Genomic DNA, 16,408 nt, shown 5'->3' with positions numbered 1-16,408 from the left:
ACACACTCGAACACGCACACACACACACACACACACACACACACACCACACACACCCTGGAGAGGGTTTTATTATTAGTCACACTGCATCGGTGACAAAATGTAAACATGAGACTATTTTCCATAAACACAGTTTTTCCCTGAACTACACACCCTAACTAAAGCTTGTGTTTTAAAGATGCAGCCCGAGGTCTTAAGCACTTACTAATTTGTAACACAAACACACACACATACATACATATAGATATATAAAGTACCAGTCAAAGGTTTGGACACACCTACTCATTCAAGGGTTTTTCTTTATTTTTACATTTTTCTACATTGTAGAATAATAGCGAAGTCATCAAAACTATGAAATAACACATACGGATTCATGTGGTAATCAAAAAAGCGTTAAACAAATCAAAATATATTTGAGATTTGAGATTCTTCAATGTAGCCACCCTTTGCCTTGATGACAGCTGTAACAACAGTTGTCATGGAGAGAAGACCAAGGCGCAGCAGGTATGTGAATACTAATTTTTTTATTACCAAAACAAAAGGAGTAGAGCATCCACAGGAACAACACACAAAGGGTGACACCAGTGACAGTTCTGCAGGCTATAAAAGCAGTGCAAAAAACAACCACCCACAACCCCACAAGGCAAAGTAGGCACCTTATGTGTGACTCCCAATCAACCACAACCCTCTACAGCTGTGCTTGATTGGAAGTCACACGGCCAAAATCAATGAAACAATAACAAACACACACTCCCTGCTGCCACGTCCTGACCCAACTACCCCCTCTACTGGTCAGGACGTGACAGTACCCCCCCCCTCAAGGTGCAGACGCCGGGATGCACCTAAAAAAAAGGAAAACAAGAAAATCCCCAACAAAATTTAACACCTAAACAATAAGGGAGGGAAGGGAGGGTGGCTGCCGTCACCGACGGCACTGTGCTACACCCTCCCTCCCCAACCCACCTATCCTGGAGGTGGTTCAGGTGCAGGACGTGGACCTCGCTCCACCTTCGGCGTCGCCCACTTTGTTGGCGCCGATAGCTGCGCCGGGCAGACGGGCCACTCGGGCTGACCCTGGCAGACAGACCACTCTGGCTGGGTCGGAAGACATGCGGGCCACTCTGGCTGGGTCGGAAGGCATGCGGGCCACTCTGGCTGGGCCGGAAGGCATGCGGGCCACTCTGGCTGGGCCGGAAGGCATGCGGGCCACTCTGGCTGGGCCGGAAGGCAGGAGGGCCACTCGGGCTGGGCCGGAAGGCAGGAGGGCCACTCGGGCTGGGCCGGAAGGCAGGAGGGCCACTCGGGCTGGGCCGGAGGGCAGGAGGGCCACTCGGGCTGGGCCGGAGGGCAGGAGGGCCACTCGGGCTGGGCCGGAGGGCAGGAGGGCCACTCGGGCTGGGTCGGAGGGCAGGAGGGCCACTCGGGCTGGGCCGGAGGGCAGGAGGGCCACTCGGGCTGGGCCGGAAGGCAGGAGGGCCACTCGGGCTGGGCCGGAAGGCAGGAGGGCCACTCGGGCTGGGCCGGAAGGCAGGAGGGCCACTCTGGCAGAACAGGGCAGTCTGGCCACTCTGGCCGATCCTGACAGGCCGGGCACCCTGGCAGATCAGGGCAGGCGGGCACCTCTGGCAGAACAGGGCAGTCTGGCCACTCCGGCAGAACAGGGCAGTCTGGCCACTCCGGCAGTTCAGGGCAGTCTGGCCACTCCGGCAGTTCAGGGTTCAGGGCAGTCTGGCCACTCCGGCAGTTCAGGGCAGTCTGGCCACTCCGGCAGTTCAGCGCAGTCTGGCCACTCCGGCAGTTCAGCGCAGTCTGGCCACTCCGGCAGTTCAGCGCAGTCTGACCTCTCTGGCGACTGTTGACTGGCGGGCAGCTCTGACGACTGTTGACTGGCGGGCAGCTCTGACGACTGTTGACTGGCGGGCAGCTCGGACGACTGTTGACTGGCGGACAGCTCTGACGACTGTTGACTGGCGGACAGCTCTGACGACTGTTGACTGGCGGGCAGCTCTGGTGATGGTTGACTGGCGGGCAGCTCTGGTGACTGTTGACTGGCGGGCAGCTCTGGTGACTGTTGACTGGCGGGCAGCTCTGGTGACTGTTGACTGGCGGGCAGCTCTGGTGACTGTTGACTGGTGGGCAGCTCTGGTGACTGTTGACTGGCGGGCAGCTGTGGTGACTGTTGACTGGCGAGGCTGGGCTGACGCACTAGACTCCTGATGCGTGGGGCTGGTATTGGACTCTCCAGCCTGGAGACACGCACCTCCATGCTAGTGCGTCTAGCGGGAAACACCGGACCGAAAGGGCGCACTGGCGGTCTTGAGTGCAGGGTTGACATCACCCCTTCCGGCTCGATGCTCCACTTGCCCTGGCACCTGCGGGGCGCTGGTACTGGGCGAACTGGGCTGTGCGTCCGTATAGGCGAGATGGTGCGTACCACAGCGTAACATGGCGCCCTCCACTTCATACGCACCTCCCTGTAGTCACGGGTAGCTGGCTTACGGCTCTTCTCTGGCCTGGCCAAACTACCTGTGTGCCCCCCCCAAAAAAATCTTGGGGCTGCCTCTCGGGTTTGAACGCTAGTCGTGTACCAGCAAAACATTCCCGTTGGTTCCTCTGTCCAGCTGCCTCCACTCTCCTGAGTGCCTCCACCTGTTCCCATGGGAGGCGATCCCTTCCGGCCAGGATCTCTTCCCAGGTGTAGGCTCCCTTGCCATCCAGGACGTCCTCCCATGTCCATTCCTCCTTTTTTCTCTCCTGTGGCTTCCTCCTCTTCTGCTGCTTGGTCCTGGTTTGGTGGGTGGTTCTGTAACAACAGTTGTCATGGAGAGAAGACCAAGGCGCAGCAGGTATGTGAATACTAATTTTTTTATTACCAAAACAAAAGGAGTAGAGCATCCACAGGAACAACACACAAAGGGTGACACCAGTGACAGTTCTGCAGGCTATAAAAGCAGTGCAAAAAACAACCACCCACAACCCCACAAGTCAAAGTAGGCACCTTATGTGTGACTCCCAATCAACCACAACCCTCTACAGCTGTGCTTGATTGGAAGTCACACGGCCAAAATCAATGAAACAATAACAAACACACACTCCCTGCTGCCACGTCCTGACCCAACTACCCCCTCTACTGGTCAGGACGTGACAGTACCCCCCCCTCAAGGTGCAGACGCCGGGATGCACCTAAAAAAAAGGAAAACAAGAAAATCCCCAACAAAATTTAACACCTAAACAATAAGGGAGGGAAGGGAGGGTGGCTGCCGTCACCGACGGCACTGTGCTACACCCTCCCTCCCCAACCCACCTATCCTGGAGGTGGTTCAGGTGCAGGACGTGGACCTCGCTCCACCTTCGGCGTCGCCCACTTTGTTGGCGCCGATAGCTGCGCCGGGCAGACGGGCCACTCGGGCTGACCCTGGCAGACGGACCACTCTGGCTGGGTCGGAAGGCATGCGGGCCACTCTGGCTGGGCCGGAAGGCATGCGGGCCACTCTGGCTGGGCCGGAAGGCATGCGGGCCACTCTGGCTGGGCCGGAAGGCAGGAGGGCCACTCGGGCTGGGCCGGAAGGCAGGAGGGCCACTCGGGCTGGGCCGGAAGGCAGGAGGGCCACTCGGGCTGGGCCGGAAGGCAGGAGGGCCACTCGGGCTGGGCCGGAAGGCAGGAGGGCCACTCGGGCTGGGCCGGAAGGCAGGAGGGCCACTCGGGCTGGGCAGGAGGGCCACTCGGGCTGGGCCGGAGGGCAGGAGGGCCACTCGGGCTGGGCCGGAGGGCAGGAGGGCCACTCGGGCTGGGCCGGAGGGCAGGAGGGCCACTCGGGCTGGGCCGGAGGGCAGGAGGGCCACTCGGGCTGGACCGGAGGGCAGGAGGGCCACTCGGGCTGGACCGGAGGGCAGGAGGGCCACTCGGGCAGGAGGGCCACTCGGGCTGGGCCGGAAGGCAGGAGGGCCACTCGGGCTGGGCCGGAAGGCAGGAGGGCCACTCTGGCAGAACAGGGCAGTCTGGCCACTCTGGCCGATCCTGACAGGCCGGGCACCCTGGCAGATCAGGGCAGGCGGGCACCTCTGGCAGAACAGGGCAGTCTGGCCACTCCGGCAGAACAGGGCAGTCTGGCCACTCCGGCAGTTCAGGGCAGTCTGGCCACTCCGGCAGTTCAGGGCAGTCTGGCCACTCCGGCAGTTCAGGGTTCAGGGCAGTCTGGCCACTCCGGCAGTTCAGGGAAGTCTGGCCACTCCGGCAGTTCAGCGCAGTCTGGCCACTCCGGCAGTTCAGCGCAGTCTGAACTCTCTGGCGACTGTTGACTGGCGGGCAGCTCTGACGACTGTTGACTGGCGGGCAGCTCTGACGACTGTTGACTGGCGGGCAGCTCGGACGACTGTTGACTGGCGGACAGCTCTGACGACTGTTGACTGGCGGACAGCTCTGACGACTGTTGACTGGTGGGCAGCTCTGGTGACTGTTGACTGGCGGGCAGCTCTGGTGACTGTTGACTGGTGGGCAGCTCTGGTGACTGTTGACTGGTGGGCAGCTCTGGTGACTGTTGACTGGCGAGGCTGGGCTGACGCACTAGACTCCTGATGCGTGGGGCTGGTATTGGACTCTCCAGCCTGGAGACACGCACCTCCATGCTAGTGCGTCTAGCGGGAAACACCGGACCGAAAGGGCGCACTGGCGGTCTTGAGTGCAGGGTTGACATCACCCCTTCCGGCTCGATGCTCCCCTTGCCCTGGCACCTGCGGGGCGCTGGTACTGGGCGAACTGGGCTGTGCGTCCGTATAGGCGAGATGGTGCGTACCACAGCGTAACATGGCGCCCTCCACTTCATACGCACCTCCCTGTAGTCACGGGTAGCTGGCTTACGGCTCTTCCCTGGCCTGGCCAAACTACCTGTGTGCCCCCCCCAAAAAAAATCTTGGGGCTGCCTCTCGGGTTTGAACGCTAGTCGTGTACCAGCAAAACATTCCCGTTGGTTCCTCTGTCCAGCTGCCTCCACTCTCCTGAGTGCCTCCACCTGTTCCCATGGGAGGCGATCCCTTCCGGCCAGGATCTCTTCCCAGGTGTAGGCTCCCTTGCCATCCAGGACGTCCTCCCATGTCCATTCCTCCTTTTTTCTCTCCTGTGGCTTCCTCCTCTTCTGCTGCTTGGTCCTGGTTTGGTGGGTGGTTCTGTAACGGCTGTCTTCTGAAATGAACCAAGGCGCAGCAGGTATGTGAATACTCATATTTAATTTCAAATAAGGAGTAGAGCATCCACAGGAACAACACAAAAGGGTGACACCAGTGACAGTTCTGCAGGCTATAAAAGCAGTGCAAAAAACAACCACCCACAACCCCAAAGAAAAACACACACACCTATATAGGACTTCCAATCAAAGGCAACTCAACACACCTGCCTTCAATTGGAAGTCCCAAATCAACAATCAAACATTCACATACACAAAAACTGTCACGTCCTGACCCCACTACCCCTTCTACTGGTCAGGACGTGACACACGTTCATCTGTACAAACAATAGTACGCAAGTATAAACACCATGGGACCTTACAGCCGTCATACTGCTCAGGAAGGAGACGCGTTCTGTCTCCTAGAGATGAACGTACTTTGGTGCGAAAAGTGCAAATCAATCCCAGAACAACAGCAAAGGACATTGTGAAGATGCTGGAGGAAACGGGTACAAATTATCTATATCCACAGTAAAACGAGTCCTATATCGACATAACCTGACAGGCCGCTCAGCAAGGAAGAAGCCACTGCTCCAAAACCACCATAAAAAAGCCAGACTACGGTTTGCAACTGCACATGGGGACAAAGATCGTACTTTTTGGAGAAATGTCCTCTGGTCTGATTAAACAAAAATAGAACTGTTTGGCCATAATGACCATCGTTATGTTTGGAGGAAAAAGGGGGAGGCTTGCAAGCCGAAGAACACCATCCCAACCGTGAAGCACGGGGGTGGCAGCATCATGTTGTGGGGGTGCTTTGCTGCAGGAGGGACTGGTGCACTTCCCAAAATAGATGGCATCATGAGGCAGAAAAATTATGTGGATATATTGAAGCAACATCTCAAGACATCAGTCAGGAAGTTATAGCTTGGACGGAAATGGGTCTTCCAAATGGACAATGACCCCAAGCATACTTCCAAAGTTGTGGCAAAATGGCTTAAGGACAACAAAGTCAAGGTATTGGAGTGGCCATCACAAAGCCCTGACCTAAATCCTATAGAACATTTGTGGGCAGTCACCAGAGCTGCCCGCCAGTCAACAGTCACCAGAGCTGCCCGCCAGTCAACCATCACCAGAGCTGCCCGCCAGTCAACAGTCGTCAGAGCTGCCCGCCAGTCAACAGTCGCCAGAGAGGTCAGACTGCGCTGAACTGCCGGAGTGGCCAGACTGCGCTGAACTGCCGGAGTGGCCAGACTGCGCTGAACTGCCGGAGTGGCCAGACTGCGCTGAACTACCGGAGTGGCCAGACTGCGCTGAACTGCCGGAGTGGCCAGACTGCGCTGAACTGCCGGAGTGGCCAGACTGCCCTGTACTGCCGGAGTGGCCAGACTGCCCTGTACTGCCGGAGTGGCCAGACTGCCCTGTACTGCCGGAGTGGCCAGACTGCCCTGTTCTGCCGGAGTGGCCAGACTGCCCTGTTCTGCCAGAGTGGCCAGACTGCCCTGTTCTGCCAGAGTGGCCAGACTGCCCTGTTCTGCCAGAGTGGCCAGACTGCCCTGTTCTGCCAGAGTGGCCAGACTGCCCTGTTCTGCCAGAGTGGCCAGACTGCCCTGTTCTGCCAGAGTGGCCAGACTGCCCTGTTCTGCCAGAGTGGCCAGACTGCCCTGTTCTGCCAGAGGTGCCCGCCTGCCCTGATCTGCCAGGGTGCCCGGCCTGTCAGGATCTGCCAGAGTGGTCCTCCTGCCCTCCGGTCCAGCCCGAGTGGCCCTCCTGCCCTCCGGTCCAGCCCGAGTGGCCCGCATGCCTTCCGGCCCAGCCCGAGTGGCCCGCATGCCTTCCGGCCCAGCCCGAGTGGCCCGCAGGCCTTCCGGCCCAGCCCGAGTGGCCCGCAGGCCTTCCGGCCCAGCCCGAGTGGCCCGCATGCCTTCCGGCCCAGCCCGAGTGGCCCGCATGCCTTCCGGCCCAGCCCGAGTGGCCCGCATGCCTTCCGGCCCAGCCCGAGTGGCCCGCATGCCTTCCGGCCCAGCCCGAGTGGCCCGCATGCCTTCCGGCCCAGCCCGAGTGGCCCGCATGCCTTCCGGCCCAGCCAGAGTGGCCCGCATGCCTTCCGGCCCAGCCAGAGTGGCCCGCATGTCTTCCGACCCAGCCAGAGTGGTCCGTCTGCCAGGGTCAGCCCGAGTGGCCCGTCTGCCCGGCGCAGCTATCGGCGCCAACAAAGTGGCCGACGCCGAAGGTGGAGCGAGGTCCACGTCCTGCACCTGAGCCACCTCCAGGATAGGTGGGTTGGGGAGGGAGGGTGTAGCCCAGTGCCGTCGGTGACGGCAGCCACCCTCCCTTCCCTCCCTTATTGTTTAGGTGTTAAATTTTGTGGGGGATTTTCTTCTTTTCCTTTTTTAGGTGCATCCCGGCGTCTGCAACCTTGAGGGGGGGGGTACTGTCACGTCCTGACCAGTAGAGGGGGTAGTGGGGTCAGGACGTGACAGTTTTTGTGTATGTGAATGTTTGATTGTTGATTTGGGACTTCCAATTGAAGGCAGGTGTGTTGAGTTGCCTTTGATTGGAAGTCCTATATAGGTGTGTGTGTTTTTCTTTGGGGTTGTGGGTGGTTGTTTTTTGCACTGCTTTTATAGCCTGCAGAACTGTCACTGGTGTCACCCTTTTGTGTTGTTCCTGTGGATGCTCTACTCCTTATTTGAAATTAAATATGAGTATTCACATACCTGCTGCGCCTTGGTTCATTTCAGAAGACAGCCGTTACAACGTGGTACCTTCAGGCATTCGGAAATTGCTCCCAAGGATGAACCAGACTTGTGGAGGTCTACAACTTTTTTGGCTGATTTCTTTTGATTTTCCCATGATGTCAAGCAAAGAGGCGCTGAGTTTGAAGGTACGCCTTGAAATACATCCACAGGTACACCTCCAATTGACTCAAATGATGTCAATTAGCCTATCAGAAGCTTCTAAAGCCATGACATCATTTTCTGGAATTTTCCAAGCTGTTTAAAGGCACAGTCAACTTAGTGTATGTAAACTTCTGACCCACTGGAATTGTGATACAATGAATTATAAGTGAAATAATCTGTCTGTAAACAATTGTTGGAAAAATGACTTATGTCATGCACAAAGTAGATGTCCTAACCAACTTACCAAAACTATAGTTTGTGTTAACAACAAATTTGTGGAGTGGTTGAAAAATGAGTTTTAATGGACTCCAACCTAAGTGTATGTAAACTTCCGACTTCAACTGTCTTGTCTATATATATATATAAATAAATACATTTTTGCAGGATGTAACATATCATACAAAATGGATGATGTAGTACACATTTGTACAACATTTTAGGGGACTCGTTTTGGCTCGTGAGCACTACTTTCAAAACTACTGCTGAAATTATACAAAAGCTCTGGAGCATCATTTTAATGTGTCCTTTCCTTCCAGCAATAGACAACAGAACTAACATAAGGGGTAAATCAAAGTCCCAGTCTATTGGCAGTCAGTCCTGCTTGTTGTACTGTTTAGCTACTGACCTGGGCAAAGTAGAGTTTGAGCTTCTTGCCTCTGAAGGGCGTTTCGTGCAGCTCTATCCTGGCGCTGGCGGCTGCTTTGGGGTTGCTGAAGTTGATGCGGACACGCCGGAAGCTCTTGAACAGCTGAAACGTCAACCGCTCATCGTAGGCCAGGAACAGGGCCTCGAACATCTCCTGAACAAAGCCAATATAGAGAGACAAAAACAAACCACAGATGAGGTTGTGCATAATATGGTTTCAGGTGGTAAATGCCAAAGCATGAATAATACAGTAGACTGAGGGAGAGGGAGACATTAAGCAGTGTCTGGGGTGAGGTTCCTTGCAGCCTCCTCCAGTAAACACAGAATCCTTTCTCCAGTTAACAAGCTGTTTATCATGGACAGAGGATGCTGCAGGTCTCTTTAATGGGTGTTGACAAGACTATGTTTTCTGTTGCCTAACCAATAAACCTCCCATTCATTAAACCTGGCCAGATGAGAGATGGAGAGCAAGAGAGAGAGAGATAAGGAGCTGTCTGTCCTGTCCTCCTTAGTGCTGCTGATTTCCTCTAGTCTTGATAGATCTGTGTGTTTCTCAAGGAGAGGTGTCACCACAGAAAGGTCAAGTTGAGTGGCACTTCCCTCTGTCACTCACTCAGCCTATTTATAGATGCTTTGTTATCATTAGTGTTGGTGCGCTCATTAGTGTGTGTGTGTGTGTGTGTGTGTGTGTGTGTGTGTGTGTGTGTGTGTGTGTTTGTGTGTGTGTGTGTGTGCGCATGGGTGGTTGGAATCTAGCCTAGCCACTCGTTTAGCCTTCATTTCCTGCTGGAGAGCAGAGCTAATGAAGGTGTCTAATTTGAGGATAATCTCACATCCCAGACCTGCCCTGGGCTCCGTAAAGCGAGGAAAGAGAGAGGACAGAGAGAGCGAGAGAGAAGGGAGAGAGAAAGAGAGACGGGGAGGGGGGAGAGACAAAGTGTAGGGAATATAGATACAGAGGTAGGCAGAGCGAGGGGAAAGAGGAGAAGAGGGGAGACAGTCAGTTCTGGGAAATTCTCCCACAGCCTCAGGGCTGATCTCTGACACATCTCTGTTCATCAGACTGTTAAACAGCCATCACTAACTTTGAGTGGCTGCTGCCAACATACTGACTCAAATCTCTAGCCACTTTTAATAATTAAAAATTGGATGTAATAGATGTTTCACTAGTCACTTTAAACAATGCCACTTTATATGATGTTTACATACCCTACATTACTCATCTCATATGTATATACTGTACTCTATACCATCACCTGCATCTTGCCTATGCCGTTCGACCATCGCTCATCCATATATTTTTATGTACATATTCTTATTCTTTCCTTTACACTTGTGTGTGTATAAGGTAGTTGTTGTGAAATTGTTAGATTACTTGTTAGATATTACTGCACGGTTGGAACTAGAAGCACAAGCATTTCACTACACACGCATTAACATCTGCTAACCATGTGTATGTGACAAATAAAATTTGATTTGATTTGTTACTGTAGCTATGTTCTAGAGAGCTGTCTGTCCTCTATGGCGCCACCTCATGACCCCAGGATGACCCCAGCAGATAGAGTTCATAGACCAGGTCATTCACAGGACAAGTGGACAATATACAGTTGAAGTCGGAAGTTTACATATACCTTAGCCAAATACATTTAAACTCAGTTTTTCTTAACTCCTGACATTTAATCTTAGTAAAAATTCCCTGTCTTAGGTCAGTTAGGATCACCACTTTATTTTAAGAATGTGAAATGTCAAAATAATAGTAGAGAGAATGATTTATTTCAGCTTTTATTTCTTTCATCACATTCCCAGTGGGTCAGAAGTTTACATACACTCAATTAGTATATGGTAGCATTGCCTTTAAATTGTTTAACTTGGGTCAAACGTTTTGGGTAGCCTTCCACAAGCTTCCCACAATAAGTTGGGTGAATTTTGGCCCATTCTCCCTGACAGAGCTGGTGTAACTGAGTCAGGTTTGTAGGCCTCCTTGCTCGCACACGCTTTTTCAGTTCTGCCCACAAATGTTCTATAGGATTTAGGTCAGTGCTTTGTGATGGCCACTCCAATACCTTGACTTTGTTGTCCTTAAGCCATTTTGCCACAACTTTGAAAGTATGCTTGGGGTCATTGTCCATTTGGAAGACCCATTTGCGACCAAGCTATAACTTCCTGACTGATGTCTTGAGATGTTGCTTCAATATATCCACATCATTTTCTGTCCTCATGATGCCATCTATTTTGTGAAGTGCACCAGTCCCTCCTGCAGCAAAGCACCCCCACAACATGATGCTGCCACCCCCGTGCTTCACGGTTGGGATGGTGTTCTTCGGCTTGCAAGCCTCCCCCTTTTTCCTCCAAACATAACAATGGTCATTATGGCCAAACAGTTCTATTTTTGTTTAATCAGACCAGAGGACATTTCTCCATGTGCAGTTGCAAACCGTAGTCCGGCTGTTTTATGGCGGTTTTGGAGCAGTGGCTTCTTCCTTGCTAGATAGCCTTTCAGGTTATGTTGATATAGGACTCGTTTTACTGTGAATATAGATACTTTTGTACCTGTTTCCTACAGCATCTTCACAAGGTCCTTTTCTGTTGTTCTGGGATTGATTTGCACTTTTCGCACCAAAGTACGTTCATCTCTAGGAGACAAAACACGTCTCCTTCCTTAGCGGTATGACGGCTGCGTGGTCTCATGGTGTATATACTTGCGTACTATTGTTTGTACAGATGAACGTGGTACCTTCAGGCGTTTGGAAATTGCTCCCAAGGATGAACCAGACTTGTGGAGGTCTACAATGTTTTTTCTGAGGTCTTGGCTGATTTCTTTTGATTTTCCCATGATGTCAAGCAAAGAGGCACTGAGTTTGAAGGTAGGCCTTGAAATACATCCACAGGTACACCTCCAATTGACTCAAATTATGCCAATTAGCCTATCAGAAGCTTCTAAAGCGATGACATCATTTTCTGGAATTTTCCAAGCTGTTTAAAGGCACAGTCAACTTAGTGTATATAAACTTCTGACCAACTGGAATTGTCATACAGTGAATTATAAGTGAAATAATCTGTCTGTAAACAATTGTTGGAAAAATTACTTGTGTCATGCACAAAGTAGATGTCCTAAGCAACTTGCCAAAACTATAGTTTGTTAACAAGAAATTTGTGGAGTGGTTGAAAAATGAGTTTTAATGACTTCAACCTAAGTGTACGTAAACTTCCGACTTCAACTGTAGATGATTGTGTCAAACACTGAATTCTGTGAATTCATACGCTAAACCACAATGGAAATCTCCCATTTCAGTTAAGTTATATGACAGGTACTTTTCCCAAATTAGACGTTGTTCCATCATAACAAGCAGACTTTAAATACAGCCTTAAAGAGAGAGCGTAGCAGAGTACATGGGCTATTTCCCTCCCTCTTTCCACATGGTGCTGATCTAAAATGCTATTCTAGCAGCTTCTAAATGAGCCGCCACATTTAGCCAGCAGAGTGTAAAAATAAGCACTTTTAAGGGAACATCTGGTTCTTAGCTGTGTACCTGAAAATAGATTTACTGTAAATTGATTAGCAGCGAATGTATAAAAAACACTAGAACACATAGGGATTTCATTTATCTCTCTGTTGTTTGAAGACAGCCACGATATCCTCCTTTGAAGGATCAGCAATAGTGAGACTGCATGGGCAAGTTACAGAGCGTGTTCATGCAGTGTACATTCAATTCAATGGATCTTTTGTTAGTCAGTTGATACATTCTGTGCCAAGGAATAATTTTAGATTCAGCAGTGCTCCATCAAATAAACAATCTGACCACGTAACATTGTTTACAAGATGTCTGTTTAAAACGAGTCTGACAGTTTAGTTCCATGATGTCACATCTCACTCTCATCAAAACATCTATTCACAACAATTTGAGTCAGTCAGATACAATAGTCGTCTCTGACAAAGAGAGCGTTCTGGCAGCTTGATATTTCAGAGCCAGTGACAGATGACAATATGACTTTCCTTGGTAGAGCTGATCTGTAGAGACAGGAAGATCATTCAGACAGTCACTTTCCAATCCGGTAAATGTGTCTGAGAGCTTGTTTCATGTCAGTGTATGTGTGAGATCGGTGGCGAGTAGCAGGCTCCCGATGCGGAGTGTGTGTGTATGTGTGTTTGTGTGTGTCCTGGCAGCTGACAGCTGGGACTGGTGTGTGTCTGCCTGGGAGGTGGAGATGAGTGGTGACAGCTCAGTTCAGATTGCTGTATCACCCCCCTCTGACGGTGAGGGGGATGTAGAATAGAGTCTTGTCCAGTAGATGAGGCTCTGGCTCACTCCAGGTACCTTGGATCAGCACATTAACACAGAGTTTCCCTCTGCGTTGTCGGGCGATGTGTGAATTCATGCAAAGATTGCTGCTCCGCTTAAGTGTGTTCAAAGTTTCACCTTGGGATGATGTTGCCCCGTAGACACTGATAAGAGGTCACTTTTGCATTATTCTCCCTAATGGTCTAAGGTCAGGATTAGAGGAGGCAAACTGATCCTAGATCTGTACCTAGAAGCAACTTCTAGCCAGAGCTAAGGCAAAAGCAGACAATGTCCCTCCCTGTGTTGCATACAACTCATGAACATGAGACTGGGTTCCCTCTGTGTACAATAACATTCCAGCTCAGATGATTTATCTATCTCCAGTAGTCTATAGCCTCAGACAGACCCACACCACACAGAGCAAGAGAGTGCTCCATCAGCAATGGAATGGAAAGCAGAAGCAGCGTTAGCAGGGCAGTATGTGGATCTGAGCTGACTTATCATGGAACCCATCACACATTAAACCTTATCCACCAATCAATCACCCTCAGGGTCAGGTTTATGTTCTATCACTAGGGCTTTATCTTACATAGGCCTAATGCCATTCAAATACTTCCTAGACTGTTCTACTTCAGCCTGTTCCACTGAGACGGCATTGTGAATGTTTTTTTTAAAGAAATGACATTCCTTTACAAACATGGACAGTGAGGTGAGGAGAGGAAAATATAGGGAGGGTTTTGTTGGAGCTGGAACAGACATTGCTTTCTAAAAATACTCAATGCATTACCAAAGGACCGGTGGGCGCATACCTCCTAGTTAAGCAAATGGCTCAGGTACATTAGTGGTGGAATAATGCACGTTGTTATGGAGAAGTGTTTACTAAAAAAGGTCATTCTGAGGGAGGTTGAGATTGAGGCTGAGGCCCTGATGTGATCTGCATGTGTGTGTGTGTGTGTGTGTGTGTTGTGAGTGGGGGCTAAGTAGTGAAGGCTTTCAGGACACTTGTCCCCCTAATGGTGAGTCCATATCAACATATCAAACATTGTGAAGGGTGTCTCAGATGAATGTCAGCCTAGCAAAAATCTTGACAATGGAGATCATTTCTTGCAATTATACACATTTTGCCATGGAGCTGTCATGGTTACACCTGTCACCAGAGGGTGGCAGACACCGCCTTAGAGACTATAATGACAAAGGTATTTTCAGTTACTAATTATGATTTCCTTTTAGAGAGGTGTGATTTCTGTTACCCTTTGCAGAAACTTGATTCGTTTGCATTGTGCGTTTGTCTCCTGAGTGAGTTATCAAGTCAAAGTGTTTTATGTTTTCCCTAGTTTTACTTTGTACCTACTGTTGAACTTTTTCCCAGTAAATGATTTATGTTTATTCTAAACCACTGGTTCCTCGTCTGGTTCTCTTCTCTGCTCCTGGATCCTACCTCACCACATCACAGCAAGCTTCTGCCCCAACAAGGACCCAGCAGAGATCGACCAGATCAAGAACGTTGGAGCCAAGGAGCCCTGCTGGGGCAGCAGCAAGAACAATTCCAAATATCAGTGACTCTCTAGGTACTTATCGACTCCCTCCAACCACTGAACACCCCCAACCCAGGAGTCTCAGCGCCCAGTGCTCCAGTCGTCACCGTAGATCCCCAATGGAACCTGCACCGGGAACCCAAGATCCCAGCCCCCGAGCGGTATGACGGCCACCCAGGAATATGCAAGAGGTTCCTCACTCAGTGCTCTCTGGTTTTCAAGCTACAGCCCTCCTTGTTTCACACCGATCAGGCCAAGATCGCCTACATCTTTACTCTCGAGCAAAGCACTGGTGTGGGCAACGGCGGTGTGGGAATAGCAGCCACCATCCTGCATCTCCATATCAGCCTTCACTTCTGAGTTGCGACGAGTCTTCGACCACCCAGCCGGCGGACGAGGAGCGTTGATCCGGCTATTCAACCTCTGCCAAGGGGCCAGACAAATGGCTGACTTCGCCATTGATTTCCACACCCTCACCGCCTAAAGTGGGTGGAATACAGAGACACTGGTCACCGCCTTCCACCAGGGTCTGTCTAACTCTATCAAGGATGAACTGACCTCTCTGGAACTGGGAGAGGACCTCGAGTCCCTTATAATGCTGGCAATCAAGATCGAAAACCGCATCCGAGAACGAATGAAACAGCGACCCTTTGACACCACCCCAGTATCCCGGCTTCTCGAGTACCCCAAGCCCCCCGAGCCAAGCACTGAGAAGCCCATGCAGCTGGGACACACATGTCTGAGCCCACAGAAACGTGACAGGCACATGAGCGAAGGCTGCTGCCTCTACTGTGGAGGTCTTGGCCATCTTCGCTCTACATGCCCAGAGCTGACGGGAAAAGCCGGGTCTCACCAGGACAAGGGGAGACCCTGACGAGCTGCGTAGGTACTCCCAGGCTACCCAGTCACCGTCTGTCACTACCCGCAACCCTCCACTGGGACAAATGTCAGCACCAAATTCAAGTCTTTGTGGACTCCGGGGCTGCGGATAATTTAATCAATCAGGACCTCGCCAGAGAATTACAAATCCCCTGCTTGAAATGTCCTATCCCTCTGCAGATTCAAGCCCTTGATGGATGCCCCATCGGCTCTGGCCAGGTGGAATATCAGACCAAGCCCATTCAACTGCAGGTCGGTGTGAACCACTCCGAGACTTCTAGCTTTATTTTGATCACTGCTCCCGAGAAACCCCTTATCCTAGGGGTCTGGTTAGCGCAACATAACCCACTATTCTCCTTGTCCACGGGACATCTACTAGACTGGGGAAAGAACTGCAAGACTAAATGCCTAAGACCCCTACCAAGAGCCTCGCCGCGCCCCCCTGCATCCATTGAAGCCCAAGACTTCTCCGCTCTCCCTCCCGAATACTTCGACCTCTGGGAAGTCTTCAGTAAGAGGCAAGCCGCCCCCCTCCCTCCTCATTGACCATACGACTGAGCCATAGAGCTCCTACCCAGCTCCACCCCTCCCCGGGGATGTCCTTACTCCCTCTCGGCCCCTGAAGTAGCAGCCATGGACAATTACATCTGGAAGTCGATGGAGGCAGGCTTCATTTGTTCCTCAACTTCACCAGCCTGCGCAAGCTTCTTCTTCGTAGGAAAGAAAGATGGGGGTCTGCGTCCTTGCATCGATTACCCAGGGCTGAAGAGGATTACGATTAAGAATCGTTACGCCCTACCACTGATGTCCTCTGCCTTGGATCTGGCCCAGGGCCCCGATTCTTCACCAAACTGGACCTCCGCAACACTGACAATCTGGTGAGAATCAGGGAGGGAGATTAATGGAAAACTGCCTTTAACATCCCTAGTGGCCACTATGAATATTTAGTCATGCCATTCGGATTATTGCTCACCAGCAGTCTTCCAAGCATTGGTCAATGACACTCTT

The 16,408-nt window shown here is 51.6% G+C and overlaps 1 protein-coding gene across 2 annotated transcripts in view; it reads right to left on the bottom strand.

The window, feature by feature from the left end:
* rcan2 (regulator of calcineurin 2) overlaps positions 1-16,408 on the bottom strand; it is a 148,990-nt gene that overhangs the window by 19,538 nt on the left and 113,044 nt on the right. For both annotated transcript variants that reach the window (XM_029750542.1, XM_029750549.1), the window contains one exon: positions 8,687-8,860. In XM_029750542.1, coding sequence (XP_029606402.1) covers positions 8,687-8,860 — 174 coding nt within the window. The remainder of the gene's footprint in view (positions 1-8,686; positions 8,861-16,408) is intronic.

This window comes from Salmo trutta, chromosome 1 (assembly GCF_901001165.1).
Source record: "Salmo trutta chromosome 1, fSalTru1.1, whole genome shotgun sequence".
Lineage (NCBI taxonomy): Eukaryota > Metazoa > Chordata > Actinopteri > Salmoniformes > Salmonidae > Salmo > Salmo trutta.
Note: the sequence above shows the minus strand (reverse complement) of the source record. Positions and strands in the feature narration are given on the sequence as shown.